General features: G+C 37.4%; 1 protein-coding gene and 1 long non-coding RNA gene across 2 annotated transcripts; one reads left to right on the forward strand and one right to left on the reverse strand.

The window, feature by feature from the left end:
• Positions 1 to 690: 690 nt before the first annotated feature.
• Positions 691 to 8,859, reverse strand: LOC104101254 (eukaryotic translation initiation factor 4B1). The gene is made up of 3 exons (XM_009608705.4): positions 7,528 to 8,859; positions 3,494 to 4,180; positions 691 to 1,006 (listed from the first exon to the last, which is right to left on the reverse strand). Exons 1-3 carry the CDS (start codon positions 8,712 to 8,714, stop codon positions 982 to 984), a joined length of 1,899 nt encoding a protein of 632 aa, XP_009607000.1. The 5' UTR covers positions 8,715 to 8,859; the 3' UTR covers positions 691 to 981.
• Positions 3,303 to 4,101, forward strand: LOC138900552 (uncharacterized). Its single transcript, XR_011411646.1, has 2 exons — positions 3,303 to 3,417; positions 3,450 to 4,101. It is a non-coding gene; the product is annotated as an uncharacterized lncRNA (long non-coding RNA).
• Positions 8,860 to 17,636: the final 8,777 nt, after the last annotated feature.

The following is a 17,636-nucleotide window of genomic DNA, read 5'->3' on the forward strand; positions in this document are numbered from 1 at the left end:
AGATTTGGGGTTTCACTAATGTACTTGAAAGGAAGAACTATTATTGCTGAAATCATGATGTGACTGAGCATTTTATCTCTGAGTTACTTCTGGTATTATTTGCTTTATGTCGTTATTAACTGTTGTGGATTAGTGGATTTGGACCCGATCTTGGTAGAAGCTCGTCACTACTTTCAATCTAAGGCTAGATTTGTTACTTACTCAGTATATGGGGTCGGTTGTACTGATACTACACTTCTGCACATTGCGTGCAGATGTTGACTGCTGTTGTTGTGCTCGATAGTTGCGGGATTTGAAGATATACCTGCGTTCCTGTTGTAGCTGTCTCTTGTTCATGGTAGCCTTAAATTTATAAAAGCTCTGTTTATGTACTACTCAAACAGACTATGTATTTATTTCATTTCCGCTTTATATACTCTATTCTTAGAAGCTCATGATTTGTACTGTCAGTTCTTAGGGATTGTATAAGATTAAGATCTTTATTCACTTAAATTGCTTTAATAACTATTATTGAAATTGGATAATTGAAAGTTAGCTCACCTAGCGGGTTGGATTAAGTGCTATCATGACTAGTTAGATTTTGGGTCGTAACATATGGGAACCATTCTTTATCGAAATAAGCAAAGTTTTTAGAAGTATCTTCCTACAAAAAGGATTTTAGAAAAGAAAAAAAAAAAGAACCAAAAAGTATGACCACAAAATGCACGTTACATAAGTCATTTGGAGCAATAAACAAAACAGGTACCCTGGTACCCTGCCTCCAAAGAGAAATGGAGGAAAAATGCACTTTTACACAACTTTGAGACGAGACAATTAACCACAGCAAAAATGCTCATATCAACACTCAGTAATTCTAGCTTCATCCTTGCAGCAAAACTAAAAGCCAAAAAGATTAAAGTCTGAAATATATTATTCTGTTCTAATTTGTCAGAGGACAAAAAAGCAGGCGAGAAAAGCCAAAGAATCCACAGTACTTGAAGATCACCATCTGTCCCTGGATCTTGTCCTGCCAAATTACACAAATATATAAAGCACCAAACAATGAAAAATAAATCCTTAAATAACATATGTCTGCCACTACTCAGCATAAGTAATCAAAAAGGATGAGTAGAGTGCATCGTAAAATCGCATTACGTCCCCTAGATCATTTCTTCCCTTAGTGGGACTACCAGTTCACTCACAATAATACACACTAAAATGGATCATACTCCGGGAGGGCAACACTGGAATATACTTGCCCGCAGGAGTCATTAGCAGTTCACATAATAGTATCATATAAAACATTACATCTGGAAAATTCTCAAAAAGAAGTTTCAAGTTGGAGAAAATATGGAGTACTGTATTCCAGCAGATTCACAACTTACTATTCATCCTTCTGTCCTCTTTCAACATCTTAGACGTTAAGCTGTCAACAGTACTAAAAAGGAATAATTCACCTGTATGAAAGCACTTTCCCTTTCCTTTCACAGTTTCTTTGGGAATGGGAGAGGGGCTGTCACTAGCTATACTTCTAGGGTCCCACGCCTTCACTGTGGTTATCAATCATTTGATATAACTGTACTTTCAATTCTTAGCAAAGTCACAAACTATGTCGCAGAGGAAATATATCCACATAATCAACAACTTTTCTCCAATAGTTAGAATAATACGAAGAGACTCAGAAGATACATTATACGGTTAAGGGTCTGATTTGCCACTCTACTATCATAAATAGGCCTTATTTACCCTCCGTTTAAGTTTTCTATCAAAAATATCCCTATAGTTATACATTATGTTTATATTTACCCCTTATACGTTAAAAATACCCTCCCATCTTTTAAAATCCATGTGGCATCCCCTTATTGGACCAACTAACCCGCCCCATTTTTTTAATTCAAACCCACCCGATCCAGCAACCAAAATAACAGCCTTATATGTTTTGAACTTTTTAGTGGGAATGTAACTTATTCTGCATAAGAGACCCATGACTTCTGTTCTTTGCTAAACCGGAGCTCTGAGCGAAAGAAGTGAGCATTATTTTTCAGCTTATGGGGAAAACAAAGAAAAACACGTTCAGGTTATGCTTTGATAGAGAATTTCTTGCATTTTTGTCTGTGTGGAAGTTAGCTGCTCAGCAATATAAGCACTGCTATCAGCAGAGACGGAACCAAGATTTGAACCTTATGTGTTCGGCATTGTAATTTTTTTTATGTTACTGGGTTCTAAATTAATAAGTTGTACATATTCAATTGATTTTTTTAAGACAAATACATAGTTTGAACAAAAGCTACCGGGCTCGGCCGAACCCGCATCGAGCACTGTACCTCCGCCCCTGGCTATCAGTCTAAAAGAATAAGGCATATGTACTTGATCTCTTGTCTTTGGAGATGGGGAAATTTCCACTCGCTGGCCAAGGAAAAAAGGATACTAGAACACACTGTAAACTAACCTGTGGAATTAGCTATACAGAAAAGGGAAAAGATGTAGAGTAGGACGGTAGCTACTCTGTTACTGGATCGGGTGGGTTTGAATTTAAAAAAATGAGGCGGGTCAGTTGGTCCAATAAGGGGATGCCACGTGGATTTTAAAAGATGGGAGGGTATTTTTAACGTGTAAGGGGTAAATATGAACCTAATGTATAACTGTAGGGATATTTTTGATAGAAAACTTAAGCGGAGGGTAAATAAGGCTTATTTATGATAGTAGAGGGGCAAATCAGACCCTTAACCGTACATTATAAGGAAAAATTTACAGCACAGCGTGGAAATAAACAGGAGCCATAATCTCATATTCTCATTGATAAAGTAGATTAACTTAAGGGTTTAAATTTATGAATAGAGATCCCACTCCCCTTTCAAAAGTTACACTTATCCTATACCTTCTCCCATACATTGAGAAGTGGACATTCATACTCTTCAGTGATACTCCAAGATAAGATAAAATGAATTGATGAAAAGATAGACAAAAACAATAACATAGAAAACTAATTCCTGCAAGTAAATTATTAGCAAGACAATTCCATATAAGATCTTGAAACTCCAGAGCAACTGTCTGGTTGGAGAATTATTGTGATGACAGATGCATTACGAATAGAAATTATCAGAGAAAGCAGGAATATCTTCAAACAAACAGGTTTTATTGGATCCATCTATTCTTTAATAACAGATTTCTCCACAGTACTTGACTGTACCATATTCCATTTGAAATCACCATACTTAAAACAGTCCTACATCTTGACAGACCCAAAGAGAATAAAATTTAAGAAAAACACGGAGGCCAAGAAAAAGTTTATGGAATGGTATGTACAGCAGATTTCCGAGACAGAAAGAGAGATCAAGTCAAGAAAAATCAGGCACAAGTTAAATCTGAATAAGTAGCTAAGTAGAAGCAAACTTATAGTTGCAAGGAAAAAGAACCGTGGGCTGTGTGGGTGTACGTGTCTGGAGATAGAGAGAGAGAGAGAGAGAGAGAGAGAGAGAGAGAGAGAGAGAGAGAGAGAGAACCAGAGTTCTACCTGTCAGACTCCCGGCTGCCAAAAAAACCTCCTCTACCTCCTTGGAATGATCTTCTCTCATCACTTGGTGGCCTTGTCCATCCATCTCCACCACCCCGTGATCGAGGCCTTTCCACTTGTTCATTTGGCCTTGCCCATGCGTCAACACCACCGCGTGATCGAGGCCTCTCCATTGGGTCAGTTGGCCTTGCCCACGCATCTCCACCACGTGATCGAGGCCTGTCCATCTGTTCACCAGCTCTACGATCTTCATAAGATGCTGACTGAGAAAGGCTTCTCTCAGGAAGTCCAGTAGCCCTGCCTGACCCAGAGCCTGGCCTTTGAATAGGTTTCTGACTGAAACGAACTTTGTCATCCAAATCACGGATCAGCAATTCCAATTCCCACTCTTTCTGATTAATCACATTCTGTAAATTAGTCTGGTCCTGACCCGAGCTCTGCATAGCTTCCTTTCTGAGCTGTTCTATTTTTTCCTTCAGATTCTTTTCCCTGCCTGACGCAGAGCCTGGCCTTTTCTGACCGAAACGAACTTTGTCATCCAAATCACGGAACAGCAGTTCCAAGTCCCTCTCTTTCTGATTAATCACATTCTGTAAATTAGTCTGGTCATGACCCGAGCTCTGCATAGCTTCCTTTCTGAGCTGTTCTATTTCTTCCTTCAGATTCTTTTCCTCCTCTGTGTCTGGCCTAAAATGTTTAATCAATCAGGAAGAGCTAGATGGTTAAACTTTCTTTTTTTGATAACATTTCCTTCAATTTTTCAAGGAATTACCAAAAAGAAAAAAAAGGGTAGCCCGGTGCACAAAGCTCCAGGGTCCAAGGAAGGGGAATTACCAAAAAGAAGAATGATTTTATTCATGATTAGATAAAACTTCAGAAGCCTAAATAACCAATAGAGGCATCTCCATTTTGAGCATGCCTTAATATGGTAAATATCATCTTCACTGGTATCTTACAGTACAAATTCTGCAAAGATGTCCACTTAAACATGAATAGGTTACAGCTGTAAGAACACTTTAACAGAGCACCCATAGCATCTACAAAGCAGATCTAGGCCCTTATTCTCACTAATTTTCTACAATTTGTTAGAATCCTTTTAGGAATGAAGCTGATCTACTTCTTGATTTTCACTCACTCACTGAAACCACTATTCTTCTGAACACTAAATAATACTCCCTCCATTCCAGGAATTTACCAGCACGGTGATCAAGAGCACACTGTTCAAATATGAAGTCTGATAGATAAGTTGTTTAAATGATAGTTTGAAATGTGACAATTTCTCCAGAAAAAAAAAAAAAAAAATTACATTGGAATGTCAGAAAAATACATTAGCTAAAAAATCGTCTAACCTTTTTGCGCCAGCCAAAAAGGGAAGTGATTCATTGTTATTAGGATGGAAAGAGTACTCTCTAATAATGGGAGGAATGGTTAACCACGCCAAATCGCCAATTCCTCAACTTACACTATGAGCAGCAACATTCTCTAACAACATTGCAAAATAATGATTCACATTTAGCCGTAATTGCTTGAAAATTCTTGTTTTAATCTTTCCTTTTCTTTGAGGTAAAAGAGACTTGAGAAGAAAACGTTAACAACCTTATCCGACAAAAGGTAATAGGGTGAAAACAAAGATGCAATCAAGTATTTATAAGATAGATGGATATTTATACCAAAAAGCATGAACTTGACGCCTTTAACTTTTTTTTTTTTTTGGATGGGTAACTTGATGCCTTTAACTTATCGCATCCACATATTTCCAGTCATTTGAAAAGGCAGGTTAAATGTGCAACAATTGAGAAATCTACAAGGTCAGGTAAAGGAGTAATAGTCAATGCTCAAAAAGGTAAAGGAGTAATAGTCCAATAACAGGCTGGAATTCTCTTTCTTGGATAAGAAAACAAGCTGAATATTGCAATCAAGTATTTATAAGATAGATGGATATTTATACCAAAAAGCATGAACTTGACGCCTTTAACTTTTTTTTTTTTTTGGATGGGTAACTTGATGCCTTTAACTTATCGCATCCACATATTTCCAGTCATTTGAAAAGGCAGGTTAAATGTGCAACAATTGAGAAATCTACAAGGTCAGGTAAAGGAGTAATAGTCAATGCTCAAAAAGGTAAAGGAGTAATAGTCCAATAACAGGCTGGAATTCTCTTTCTTGGATAAGAAAACAAGCTGAATATTGCTTTTCTTGAGGCGAGAATGAAACAGCCTCTCTACTTCCACAAGGTAGGGGTAAGGTCTGTGTACACATTTCCCTCCCCCAGACCCCACACTGTGTCTGTGAGAATATACTGGGTATATTGTTGTGGTTGGATAAGAAAACAACAAAGTAGACGACAAACAAGCTTAAGTTTGCACGACATAGGATTTTTCCTGACATACTTATGGTATGTCCTGACATATTTATGGTGTGTCAAAAAGTACAAGAGCGAATTACCATGCTAAGACAGATACTACGCCACGAAATACAAGAGAGTAATGCTTAGCGAATGGGAGGGAGAATTACTATGTCGGTTGCACATAAATCAAAACCTAAGGCTCACCCTTATTTTGCATAAAAAAGACTCACCAGCAATAGCAGGAACGTACTGATAAAGGAGAAACCATTGAATGCTTTTATGTTCCTGGAAGTAGCTACTGGTTTCTTTCTCTCAATTATAGTGAAATTTCCCCTTCAAAATTTTAAGCTCCTGGAAGTAGCTACTGGAAGCAATTTCAAATTTAAATAAACCCTTTCTTATCCAAAAGTAAGCAAGGCAACAAGGGAGGTATCAAGGGTTTCGAGTTTCCCTTACCGGTTATCCACTTATTTTCCAAATAAAGTTCTGGTTCAAAAGTTCAATTATTTATTGCCACTTTTTTAAAATAAGGTTATTATTCCAACTAATTAGCAAATTGGAAACAACCTCTCTACATGCATTAGGTAGGGGTAAGGTCTGCATACGGACTACCCTCCCCAGACCCCACCTGTTGGGAACATACTGGGTTTGTTGTTGTTGATTCCAACTAATTAGCAAAAACAGCTTTGAAGGTTAAATAGTTCATCTTTGTTAACAGCAGCTGAGTTAGATTCTTTACACAAGAAGTCAGGCAAAAAGCATTGTCTTTCATGTAAATGGTTTCACCATTTGCAGATCTGTCATAGGATCCATTATCAAAAAGATCTGTCATAGGATGGTGATGGTCGGGCCTAAAATTGTTTGGTCCTGGGAGTGCAGTAGGGAGGGAAGAAATTTGATTATGCCTTTACTAAGTAAAGAGGGTGAGATGGAGAGAAACATCAAGAAATGCTAAGAGGATGTGTTTCTCAGCTAAAAGCCTAAAAGAAGGGCAGATGGTGTGATAGTGGGGCTAGGTTAGAAGAAAGGAACAAACTGAATGGAGACTTTTGGAGCAGTTGCCAGGAATTTTTTGACAGCTAGGAAGGAACCTCAATATCTCATTAATAATGTATAGCATCAACTGTTTTTCAGTTGTCATGGAAATAGGAGAACTTTTGAGCCTACTCATAACTAACCAAAATGTGGAGGTTTCTCCCTGAGCACTTTCTCTTTTCTCAGGAAAAGAAAACACCTTCAATTTCATGTTAATTGTGAGAAAAATAGAAACTTTTTTGAACTAATTGCATGGAGCCAACGGTTCAGAGCAGGTGATTCGATCAACAAGATAAACACATCCCCTGCAGTAACGAAGATTATAAAATGCTGGTCTAACTTATTGAAATTAGGCAAACCATTGAGTATCATATTATCCAGTAGTAAGTCAACATTTATTTCTATGCATGCTTCACTCTGAAGCTGGCTTCATTCTAAGAGCTTTGAGAAACATACAAAACATACCAATATGACCACTGTTGTAGTTACCATCTATAATAGTAAACTTAACTGCACAGCATAGATATACCAAAACCCCACATTAAGCAAAGCCCATTTTAGATTACCAATTTATTAAGTATCAAAACAAAACTACAACTGCATTAATTTCACCAATTTAAGAAGTGTTAAATAATAGGTAAAGAATCCAAACCTGTCAACGCGTCGATGCTCCAACTCCAAATCAATCTTTTTCCAATCTAAACCTTTCTCCTCAAGCAAAACTTCCCTTGGCTTTGCATCTCCGAAAGGATTCACCTTTGGCTTAGGTTTAACTTCCATCACTCCTCCCTGTAATGCCGCTGGGCCTTCAGACCGAGCTGAATGTGAACTCCCAGGCCTACTTGATTGTGAACTCGTTGGCCTACTTCCCTTCTTAACCTCAATTTCCATATCCAGCTTTTTCCAATCCAAACCCTTCTCCGCCAGCACCTCCTCTCGTGGCCTCGCCGCCCCAAATGGATTCGGCTTATTCACTTTCACCACAGTCTCATTCACATTCTCACTTCCCAATTCCATCTTGGGCGGATCCAGAACCAATCTCTGCCTTTCATGATTTGTTGCCACCTCACGAGTCCAACGCTCTGGTTCAGGTCCTCTCGAATCTGGGAACCAAGATCTCCCTTGTGGTGGTGGTGTGGCCGAGACAATTGGCCTTTTCGAAGCGCCCCAATTGTCATCACCATCAGCCCTAGAAATTCCACCACCTCCGGTTCCGAGAGAACCGTACCGATTGGTACGGGCTGGACCGGAATCAAGTGATGGAGGGGGTAACGGTTTTTTCATTGAAGCCCAATTATCAACCTCATCAGCTCTAGATGGTTGATCAAAATCTGAAGCTCTGGAAGGTGGGCCCCTTCGATCATCATCAAATCCGCCATATGACCTTCTATTACCACCACCACCCCACGAACCCTCACCATCCGCTCCCTCTCGATCTCGGCGTGGTGGGCCCATACTGCGGGACCCACCATAATTAGAAAACCCACCACCGAGACGGCCACCATATTGCATTTCTTCAGCGGATCGTTCCTTTGGGCCGGTAGGAAGGAGGAGCATCTCGTCGGGAGTTAACCGGGTAGTGGATCCCGACCCATACCCGGTGGGAGTGGTGTAGGTGCTTTGCATCGTGAACTCTTGCAAGCTCATCTTTGTTTTCTTCTTCTGCTTTGTGCTCGCCGCTTCCTTAAGGCTAGGGAAACTCTGCGAGTCCTTCCCGGCGCCAGTAGGCCTAGCCGCTGCTGCGGCAGCTTCGGCGGCGGCCTGTTCCTTTTCCTCGGCTTCGGCACGTTCGGCTTCGGCGGCCCAAGCACCGATATTTCCCCATGGAGATTTCGACATTTTCGAAGAGAGCAAATTGAATGATTTCTAAAAATGAGATGTATTTTCCCTTTATTTTCAAAACCGGAGATATAAAAGAGAACTCTATTCCTTATATTAAATGGGAGAGATAGATGGGTGTATGTACAGGTCAGGTGTTTATTGGAGCAGAATGGGGCTCCTATTGGCATATCCGGAGCACCGACATTATGAATTGATTAGTAACTTTATTTTTGAAAATGTATTTACAACCCAAAAAAAAAGTAGATGACTTCATTTTTACAAAAGTACTAATCAGTATGATCCCATAAATGGAATTTAAGTTCATTTATCGTGTTTGATTTTTAAAACATCACATCAAGTATTTTTAGGAAAAATAAACTATTAAAAGATGGTTTCACAAAAAGTAAACTATATATTATCCGAAAGTTTAGTTTTTAACCTAAAATTTAGCTTAAAGGTCAAAGCAATTAATTTTTGTATTTCAGGACACTAACAATCAATTTCACACACTTTTCTAAATATCAAAGAAATAATATAAGAGATGAACAATGAAATTAAACAGTTAAGTAAAACAAAAGAGAAAAGAGAATTCTTATTGACTAATATTTCGTTTCCAACAGATTCCTTCAAGTTAGAATCACGGGAAATACAATGAGTATGAATGAGAATAATATTTCAGATGGGCCACAAGCCCACAACTGAAGGAAAAATTATTGAAAAATTTACCTAGCTATACTATAATAGAAACTTATTTACTACTTTTCTTAGATTCCTTAAATATTACATTCTCTATCTATATTTACTATTTATATACAAAATCTTAATAAAGAGAGCATCCTTAAAATTAGGATGTAATCCTCCCCTACCCCCTAACCCCCCCCCCCCCACACACACACACGGGATCCCTCCCCTCACACTCTCATATATATCAGTTATACAAGCCCATTTTTCATCACATATTCAAAAAGATTTTAAAATATTTCTTTCTCTTTCATACAAATCAACCCAAATCTCTCCTTCACACAAATCCATCGATATTATCTCTAAAATTGCAGCAGCAAAGAGTTCTCCATTGACAATCACCAAAAAATTTCGAAGCTTTGAATTCAATATTTTGGTTTTACGAATTTGTGATTTGTTTGGATTGGGCGTTCTTGAAAACGATTGAGAATATATCTTGGAGTTTATATCTTAATTTTGAGGGAGATTGGTTAAGTTTAGAGTTGTTTTTAGGCAAAATTTTATATTGAAACTCGAAGAAGAAGAAGTTTCTGAATTGTATCACGATTGTATGATAATTGTATCATAAATGTATCAGATTTGTTTCATAATTGTATCACAATTGTATCAAAGTTGTATTTGACTTATATCTGATACATCATTACCTAAAACAATACCTGATACAATACTAATATAATTATAATACAATATTGTATCAAAAATTAAGTTTATAGTTGTGATTGAAACTTGAAGAAGATGAAGATCAGCATTGTATATTAATTTTTCAGAATTGTATCACAGTTGTATCATAATTGTAGCAGAAATTATATCACAAATGTATGATAATTGTATATTAATTGTATATGGCGATCAACAATTGTAAGTTTGTGACCAATTTCATATTTGGATTTTGTACGAGCCATTATCCTATTAGTAATAGTTTTGGTAGAGTTCAACGATTTTTGAATTGTTGAAGACACTTTTAGCAACTAAAAGTTTTTGTAATCGCATGGCATTCTATGTCGTGTGTATAGATTTCTAATTGCAAAGAAAAAGTTTTTTTTTTGTTGCTATTATGGAAAGCAGTTCCGTGTTATTGGATTTGTTAGATTAGGAATTGTTTTCCTAATATTATAAGGATAATAGGAACATATAATATGTTGTATGGCATTATATCTATTCAACCAAAATCATTCAACAACTGAAGCAAAATTACCAATTTCTTGTTGAAGACGGGCAACTATAGGAGAGAGAGAGAGAGAGAGAGAGAGAGAGAGAGAGAGAGAGAGAGAGAGAGATGAAGAGATCTGCAAGATATTAGGACACATGAAATGAGGAGAAGTGAGAAAAAAAGGAAAAGATATAATTGAATCCCTTAATTGAATGCATTAATAATGGGATGAGAGCCTTTTAAGGAGGGAATGTATATAATTTATAAGAAAAACCTAGATACTTTTTTAAAACTACAAAACCTAGAGAAAATAAATTAATAAGTTCCTATTATAGTATATATATATAGGAAAAACTCCCAAAATGATTTAAATAGCAAATTTACTTGTAACTGTTCACCTATCATGCTTGCCCGTTATAATCACTAATTAAAATTTTCACCCGTTATGCTGTCTGTTACGCTGAGATTCTTTAACTACTTAGGGATTTATTCCTAATCCTGCTTTATTTGGGATTTGGCTAATAGCCTGTTTGGCCAAGCTTCTCAAGAGGAAAAACTATTTTTTTCTCAAAAGCACTTTTTTTCCCTAACTTGAGGTATTTGGCCAAGCGTTTTGGGGGGAAAAGTGCTTTTGGGAAGAAGCAGAAGCAGTTTCTGAGAAGTAGAAAAAAGTAGTTTCTTCCCAAAAGCAGAAGCAGAAGTAATTTTGACTCTTCTTCTTACCAAAAATACCCTTAACAAAATATAGTATATACCAAAATAACTGTTAAACCTAATACTTAGAATATTAATGTATAAATATTTCTTATTATTTTTAGAATAGCTTTCTAATATACAGTGACTTTAGGGGTGAATGCTTTTATATTTGTTGAATGATTTTTAATATATTTAACTTATATTAAAAGAATTAAGTATTTTTAAATTTTATTTTCATATTTTACTTAAATAAAATGAAAAGATTTGATTATTGCATGTAATAACAAATTTTTAAGATTATTTATTTACTTATAATATTAACTATTAAGCAAATCTATTCATGTCTTTATTCGTAATTTTTTAAAAGCACTTTTTAAAAAGCTTGGCCAAATATAAATTATTGCTCAAAAGTGCTTTTCAGAGTGATTTGCAAAAGTACTTTTTTCAAAATCACTTTTGAAAAAAGCACTTCTCAAAATAAGTTGATTTCTCCAGCTTGGCCAAACATGCTATAATTCTCCTTCTTTCTATATATACGAGAAATCTTCTGTATTGGATCCGGAATGGTTTTCGTTACGAATAGTCCCGGTAATAATAGTTATAGTATCAACATACCCGATGCTAATTAATTGTCGACTATGATCGTAATTAAATTCTAATTTCTCCATATTCTCGATGCGTGTCGAGATCTGACCAGTTTACTTAATAAGTCTATTTTTTGCCAATACATATAGTTGCTCCAATTTTTGAATAATCACAAACTGATTATTGGGGAAGTGATAAAAAAATTTATTTCATGCCTATTCCCGAGGTTACAATGATATGCTGCAAAAGTGAAAGGACTTACATTTAATGCTAAAGAAACGTGGCATATTATGATTGGTTCTGTAATTTACAACAGTTTTATGGGCACTTTGTCACGATCCAAAAATCCACCTTAAGGATCGTGATGACACCTAGTCTCCAAAACTAGGTAAGCCGATCACTTACAATAGTTAAACCAATTAATATGATTTTTTTAAAAACATAGTTTAATAAAAATACTGAAATAAGGGTGATACAAGCCTACGCGGAAAAAATCACAATATCCTCCCAAGATTAGGTAGTACAGAGTCACGAATCTACTGAATACATAAAAATAACTCAAAGTACAATATTATTAGGATAAATAATTGACAAAAATAATGTAAGAAAAAGACTCCAAGGGATTGCGGTGATCGAGCAGCCCTACCTTGAATCCTCGTGATCAAAGAAGCTAATATTGCTTGGGCCCATAGCCTCTAATACCTGGATTTGCACCAAGAAAATGTGCAGAAGTGTAGCATGCGTGTACACAATTGGTACTCAGTAAGTATCAAGAATAACCTCGATGGAGTAGTGATGAGGTACAAGTCAAGACATCTATTACACATAATAATATGTATAGTATATCAGTATAAAGTTAATAATGGAAGCAAGAATCAGTAAATGGCAACAAACAATAAACATGTGATATCAGAACATCGTTAAAGTACTAGTGAAACCAAATAAGGAAAACAAATGACAATCAAATAATCAAGTCGTTCTAACACAATATTTACAATAGAAACACTCTGAGGTACCACACCTCATAACCACAAGCCACGAGAAATTTTTTAAGTTTGACCATAGGTTGATTTTATGGCTATCGGGTTCGAATTTCGGTTTCGGGACTTGGAATAGATCCGTTTATCATTAAAAAATAGTCTTCAAAGTTTGGTGTCATTCCGAGCTGGTTTAATGGGAATCGTATGCTTGGTTGTAATTTTGGCAATTCTTGAGTTTCATTGTGAACTCTATGTGTTTTGGTGTCTTATTCGTGGTTCTGGATATTATTTTGGTATTTTGATCATGCGAGCGAGTTTGTATTCAAACTAAGGCATATTAATAGCCTAAGGTCTATTACATTCACAAACCACAGATAGCACCCATGTACGCGCTCGTCACCTCATAAACACGTCACGTTTCACATAACACAAGTAAGCAATTATGGCTAAATCCCAAGGGGTATTTCCCACACAAGGTTAGGAAAGATACTTACCTCAAATAAGCCAAAACAATACTCCAAAAAGCCCTTGCCTCTCGAATTGGCCTCCTAACGGGTTGAATCTAGCCAAAAATAACTTAATAATATCAAACACGACTATAGAAATCGATTCCAGTTAATAAAGCTCTAATCTTTATCAAAAATTAAAAAGTCAACCTGGGCCCGCCTTCCGGAACCCGATAAAAGTCACAAATTCCGAACACCTATTTGAATATGAGTCCAACCATACAAGTTTTATCCAAATCCGACTCTGAATCGGGGTTCAAATCCCTATTTTTTATTTTTTTAGAAAAGTTTTGCAAAAATCCCAATTTTCTTCACTTAGATTCATCATTCAAATGCTATATTAAGGATGTAATCATAAATAACAATCAAATCTGAGTAAAAAATACTTACCCTAATTCAAATGGTGAAAATTCTCTCAAACATAGCCCAAATCCGAGCTCCCAATCTCAAAATGTGATAAATGAAACTAAACCCTCGCCCAAGATATATTCTGCCTAGCACTTTCGCTTCTGTGGCCCCTATGTCGCTTTTGCGACACCGCATCAGCGGAAAAACTATTGCAGATGCGGAATCCACTTAAGTCTCCATATTCTGCTTCTGCAGAATAATACCTTGCATATGTCGAGCCACTCTGCGATCAAGGATGCGCATCTACGCTATCGCTTTTGCGCAAGGTCCTTCACATCCGCGAACCAAGATGCCTCCCTCCCAACTACGCATATGCGACCAACCGTCCGTATTTGCGAACTCGCACCTGCAGACCTGACATCGCAAGTGCGAACACATCAGAACAAGAATGTCAACCAAAGCCAAAATGATCTGAAGCTCAACCAAAACTCACCCGAGCCCCTCGGGACCCAGTCCAATCATACCAACCAATTCCAAAACATAACACGGAACTACTCGAGGCCTCAAATCACACAAAATAACATCAAAACTACGAATCAGATCTCAATTCAAACTTAATGAACTAATTCAAATTTTCGAATTCCAAGCCTATGCCGAACATGCCTAAACAACTCGGAATGATACCAAATTTTACACACAAGTCATAAATCATCATACGAACCTATTCCAAGGCTTGGAATCCCAAACAGACATCAGTAACCACAAAGTAAACTATGGGTCAAACCTATGAATTTCTAAACCTTTAAACTTCCAATTAGAGCCAAATCAACTGTAAGGCCTCGTAAAATTTTACAAAAGAAAATAATATTTTGTGGTGCCAAATTGGTTTTACGTGTAGCGAACTGCGACTCGAACTTTTTAGGTTGAACAAGGCACTGGGGATAAAGGAAACTTTTTGGCAGAAAAATGCATTTTTGCGGTCCATTATGCGACCGCAGAATCACTCTGTGGATCGTATAATGGCCGCAGAGTGAGGCAGGAGAGGGGAACTTTTGGATGCCATTCTGCGGTCGACTATGCGACCGCAGAACTGTTCTGCATTCATTATGGGACCGCAGAATAAGTCTGCAGGCCGCATAATGACTGCAGACCCAAGTAGATTTTTGCCCAGCTTTGGACACCAATTATGCGGCCGATATACGGTCCACATATCGATTATGCGATCGCATATGCGATCGCAGACCTTGTTCCAGAGCTTCATTTTTGGGTTTTTAAAACCCGACCCTACTTCGTTAAATACACGTTTTGGGCCATTTTTGAGCTAAACTCTGACATTTTAGAGTGAGAGAGAGTGCCCTAGAGTGAGAAGGTGTTCCTCAATAATTGTTCTTCAATTCTTGCTCAAATTGTAAAAGATTAAGAAGGGAAACTCACTAGGTCTTCATCCTAGAGGTAAGATTCTACACCCTAACCCTCGATTTCGAATTTTGTCTAGAAATGGGTAATTAACAAGATAATGTTTTGGCATGAGAGTTGTTTATTTTACATGCATGTGTTATCAAAGGGTGTAGGAAGATTGTTGAGCTAAAAATGGTAAAGATTGGGTTGTGGGATGATGGAATCCTCCATAAAAGGACCTTGAAACCTTAATGCAAACCTAGTGTTTGATAAAATGCTCAAATGAGCTAGAACCATGCGCATCTTCCTAATTTTGGTTCAATTTGTTATATTTCTAAAATAGATTGAAGTTGCTAATAATTCCGGTATATTTTAGAGTTTAAGGAAGCTTCGTTGAGGTATGTTGGCTAAACCCTTCTTTAAGAATTGGAATCCCCATTATCCTTGTAAGTTCCAAGATGTTGATTACAAATTGAGTATTTAGATAAGTTTTGTGATAAAGATATATGTTCAATTCGTGTTTCAAATGCTCGTATCATATTGAAATATAAATTGAAGATGTGTTCCAAACTATGGATTGTGTATCTACGTGTTATGATTTCCAAGTTGTGATTTATGTGGAAAATTATTATGCCAAAATTATGTAGAGATTGTGATTGGGGGTTACAGCTCCACCCGCATACATTGGGGTAAGGCGGCAGGGGCGCTTTGTGTATGATTTTGATATTGTTGTTACACCTCCACCCACCCACACACACACACACACACATATATATATATATATATATATATATATATATATATATATATATATATATATATTGGGGTGAGGCTGCATAGCCTCTTTGTGTAGGTATTGGTATCGTTGATGCATTTCCACCCACATACATTGGGGTGAGGCGGCATAGCCGCTTTGTGTAGGTTCTTGGTATTGTGGTTATACCTCCACCCGCATACATTGGAGTGAGGCGGCAGGGCTGATTGAGTAGAGTTGTGGTATTATGCTTATACTTCCACCTGCATACATTGGGTAAGGCGACAGGGCGCTTTATGTAAAGATGGTTACAAAGGATCTCATCTTAAATCCTATAAATGTTATTGATAGCTTTTAATAAGCTTGCTCTGGTTTAAACGGTTATCTATATTATTCTATTGCCGTCGTGATTCATTATATTCATATTGTATTTACGAATTCTTAAATTGGTGTTTTGTTTTCAAACTATTACTATTCGACGGTACTAACGTCCTTTTTGCCAGAGGCGCTACATCTTTAAATGGATGCAGGTGGTTCCACAACAGGAGATATTGATCAGTTATAGCAGTACACCTTCTTCCCAGCTGACTTGGTGAGCCCCACTTCATCCCAGGGTCATGTATCTTTTGTTCTTTGTGTATTCTGTTTGAGGTACAGTCGGGGCCTTGTTGCCAGCATTATCATTGTACTTTTTTTTTTTATCTATAGAGGCTCCGTAGACATAGTGTGGGTTGTATATTGGTGCTGGGGAAGTCAAACTCATTATGTTGTATTTGAATTACTATTTCCAATTCAGATTATGAAAAGTGTGTGTGAAATTAAGACATTAAAATGAAGTAACTAATAGTAAGAAATTGGTATTGCAGACATGATCACTTTATTGTTTGAATAACAAAAACATATATTCTCTTTATTCATGAATGAGTTGGGTAGAAGGAAATCTAATAGGCTTGCAAGGCCAAATTCACTCGGTTGAGCGCCGGTCGCGCTCCTCGGTTTTGGGGTGTGACATCAACCTAGGAACCTCCGAATCCAAATGCGGACATACGCCTAAGTCAAAAATCACCATCTTGATCTAATGGAACAATCAAAACTCCGATCCGAGGTCAACTACATAAAAGCCAAACTTGGTCAACACTTCCAACCTAAGCTTCCAACTAGGAACTAAGTGTATTAATTCAATCCAAAACCTCCCCGAAACCAAACCAACTATCCCTGCAATTCACATAACAACAAATACACCTACGGGAAGTATCAAATAGAGGAACGATCCTCAAATACACAAAACAAGCGGTGGGGTCATTATATTTCCCCCCTCTTAAACAAACGTTCGTCCTCGAACGAGTTTAGAGACACCTGAAGTGCCAAAAAGATGAGGATATTGGCTCCGCATATCATGCTCGGTCTCTTATGTCGCCTCCTCGACTGGTTGACCTCTCCACTGGAACTTCATCGATGCAATATTATTTGACCTCAGCCTTCGAACCTACCTATCTAAAATGGCTACCGGCTACTCAACGCAAGTCAAATCGTTGTCCAACTGTACCGAGCTGAAATCTAACACATGTGACGGATCCCTATAGTACTTTCGGAGCATGGTAACATGGAACACTAGATGAACTCCAGATAAGCTGGGTGGCAAAGCAATTCTGTAGGCCACCTCACCAACTCTCTTTAAAACCTCAAAAGGACCAATATGCCAAAGGCTCTATTTGCCCTTCTTCCCAAACCTCATATCACCCTTCATGGGCGAAACTCTAAGTAGAACCCTCTCACCCACCA

Source organism: Nicotiana tomentosiformis, chromosome 10, assembly GCF_000390325.3.
Source record: "Nicotiana tomentosiformis chromosome 10, ASM39032v3, whole genome shotgun sequence".
Lineage (NCBI taxonomy): Eukaryota > Viridiplantae > Streptophyta > Magnoliopsida > Solanales > Solanaceae > Nicotiana > Nicotiana tomentosiformis.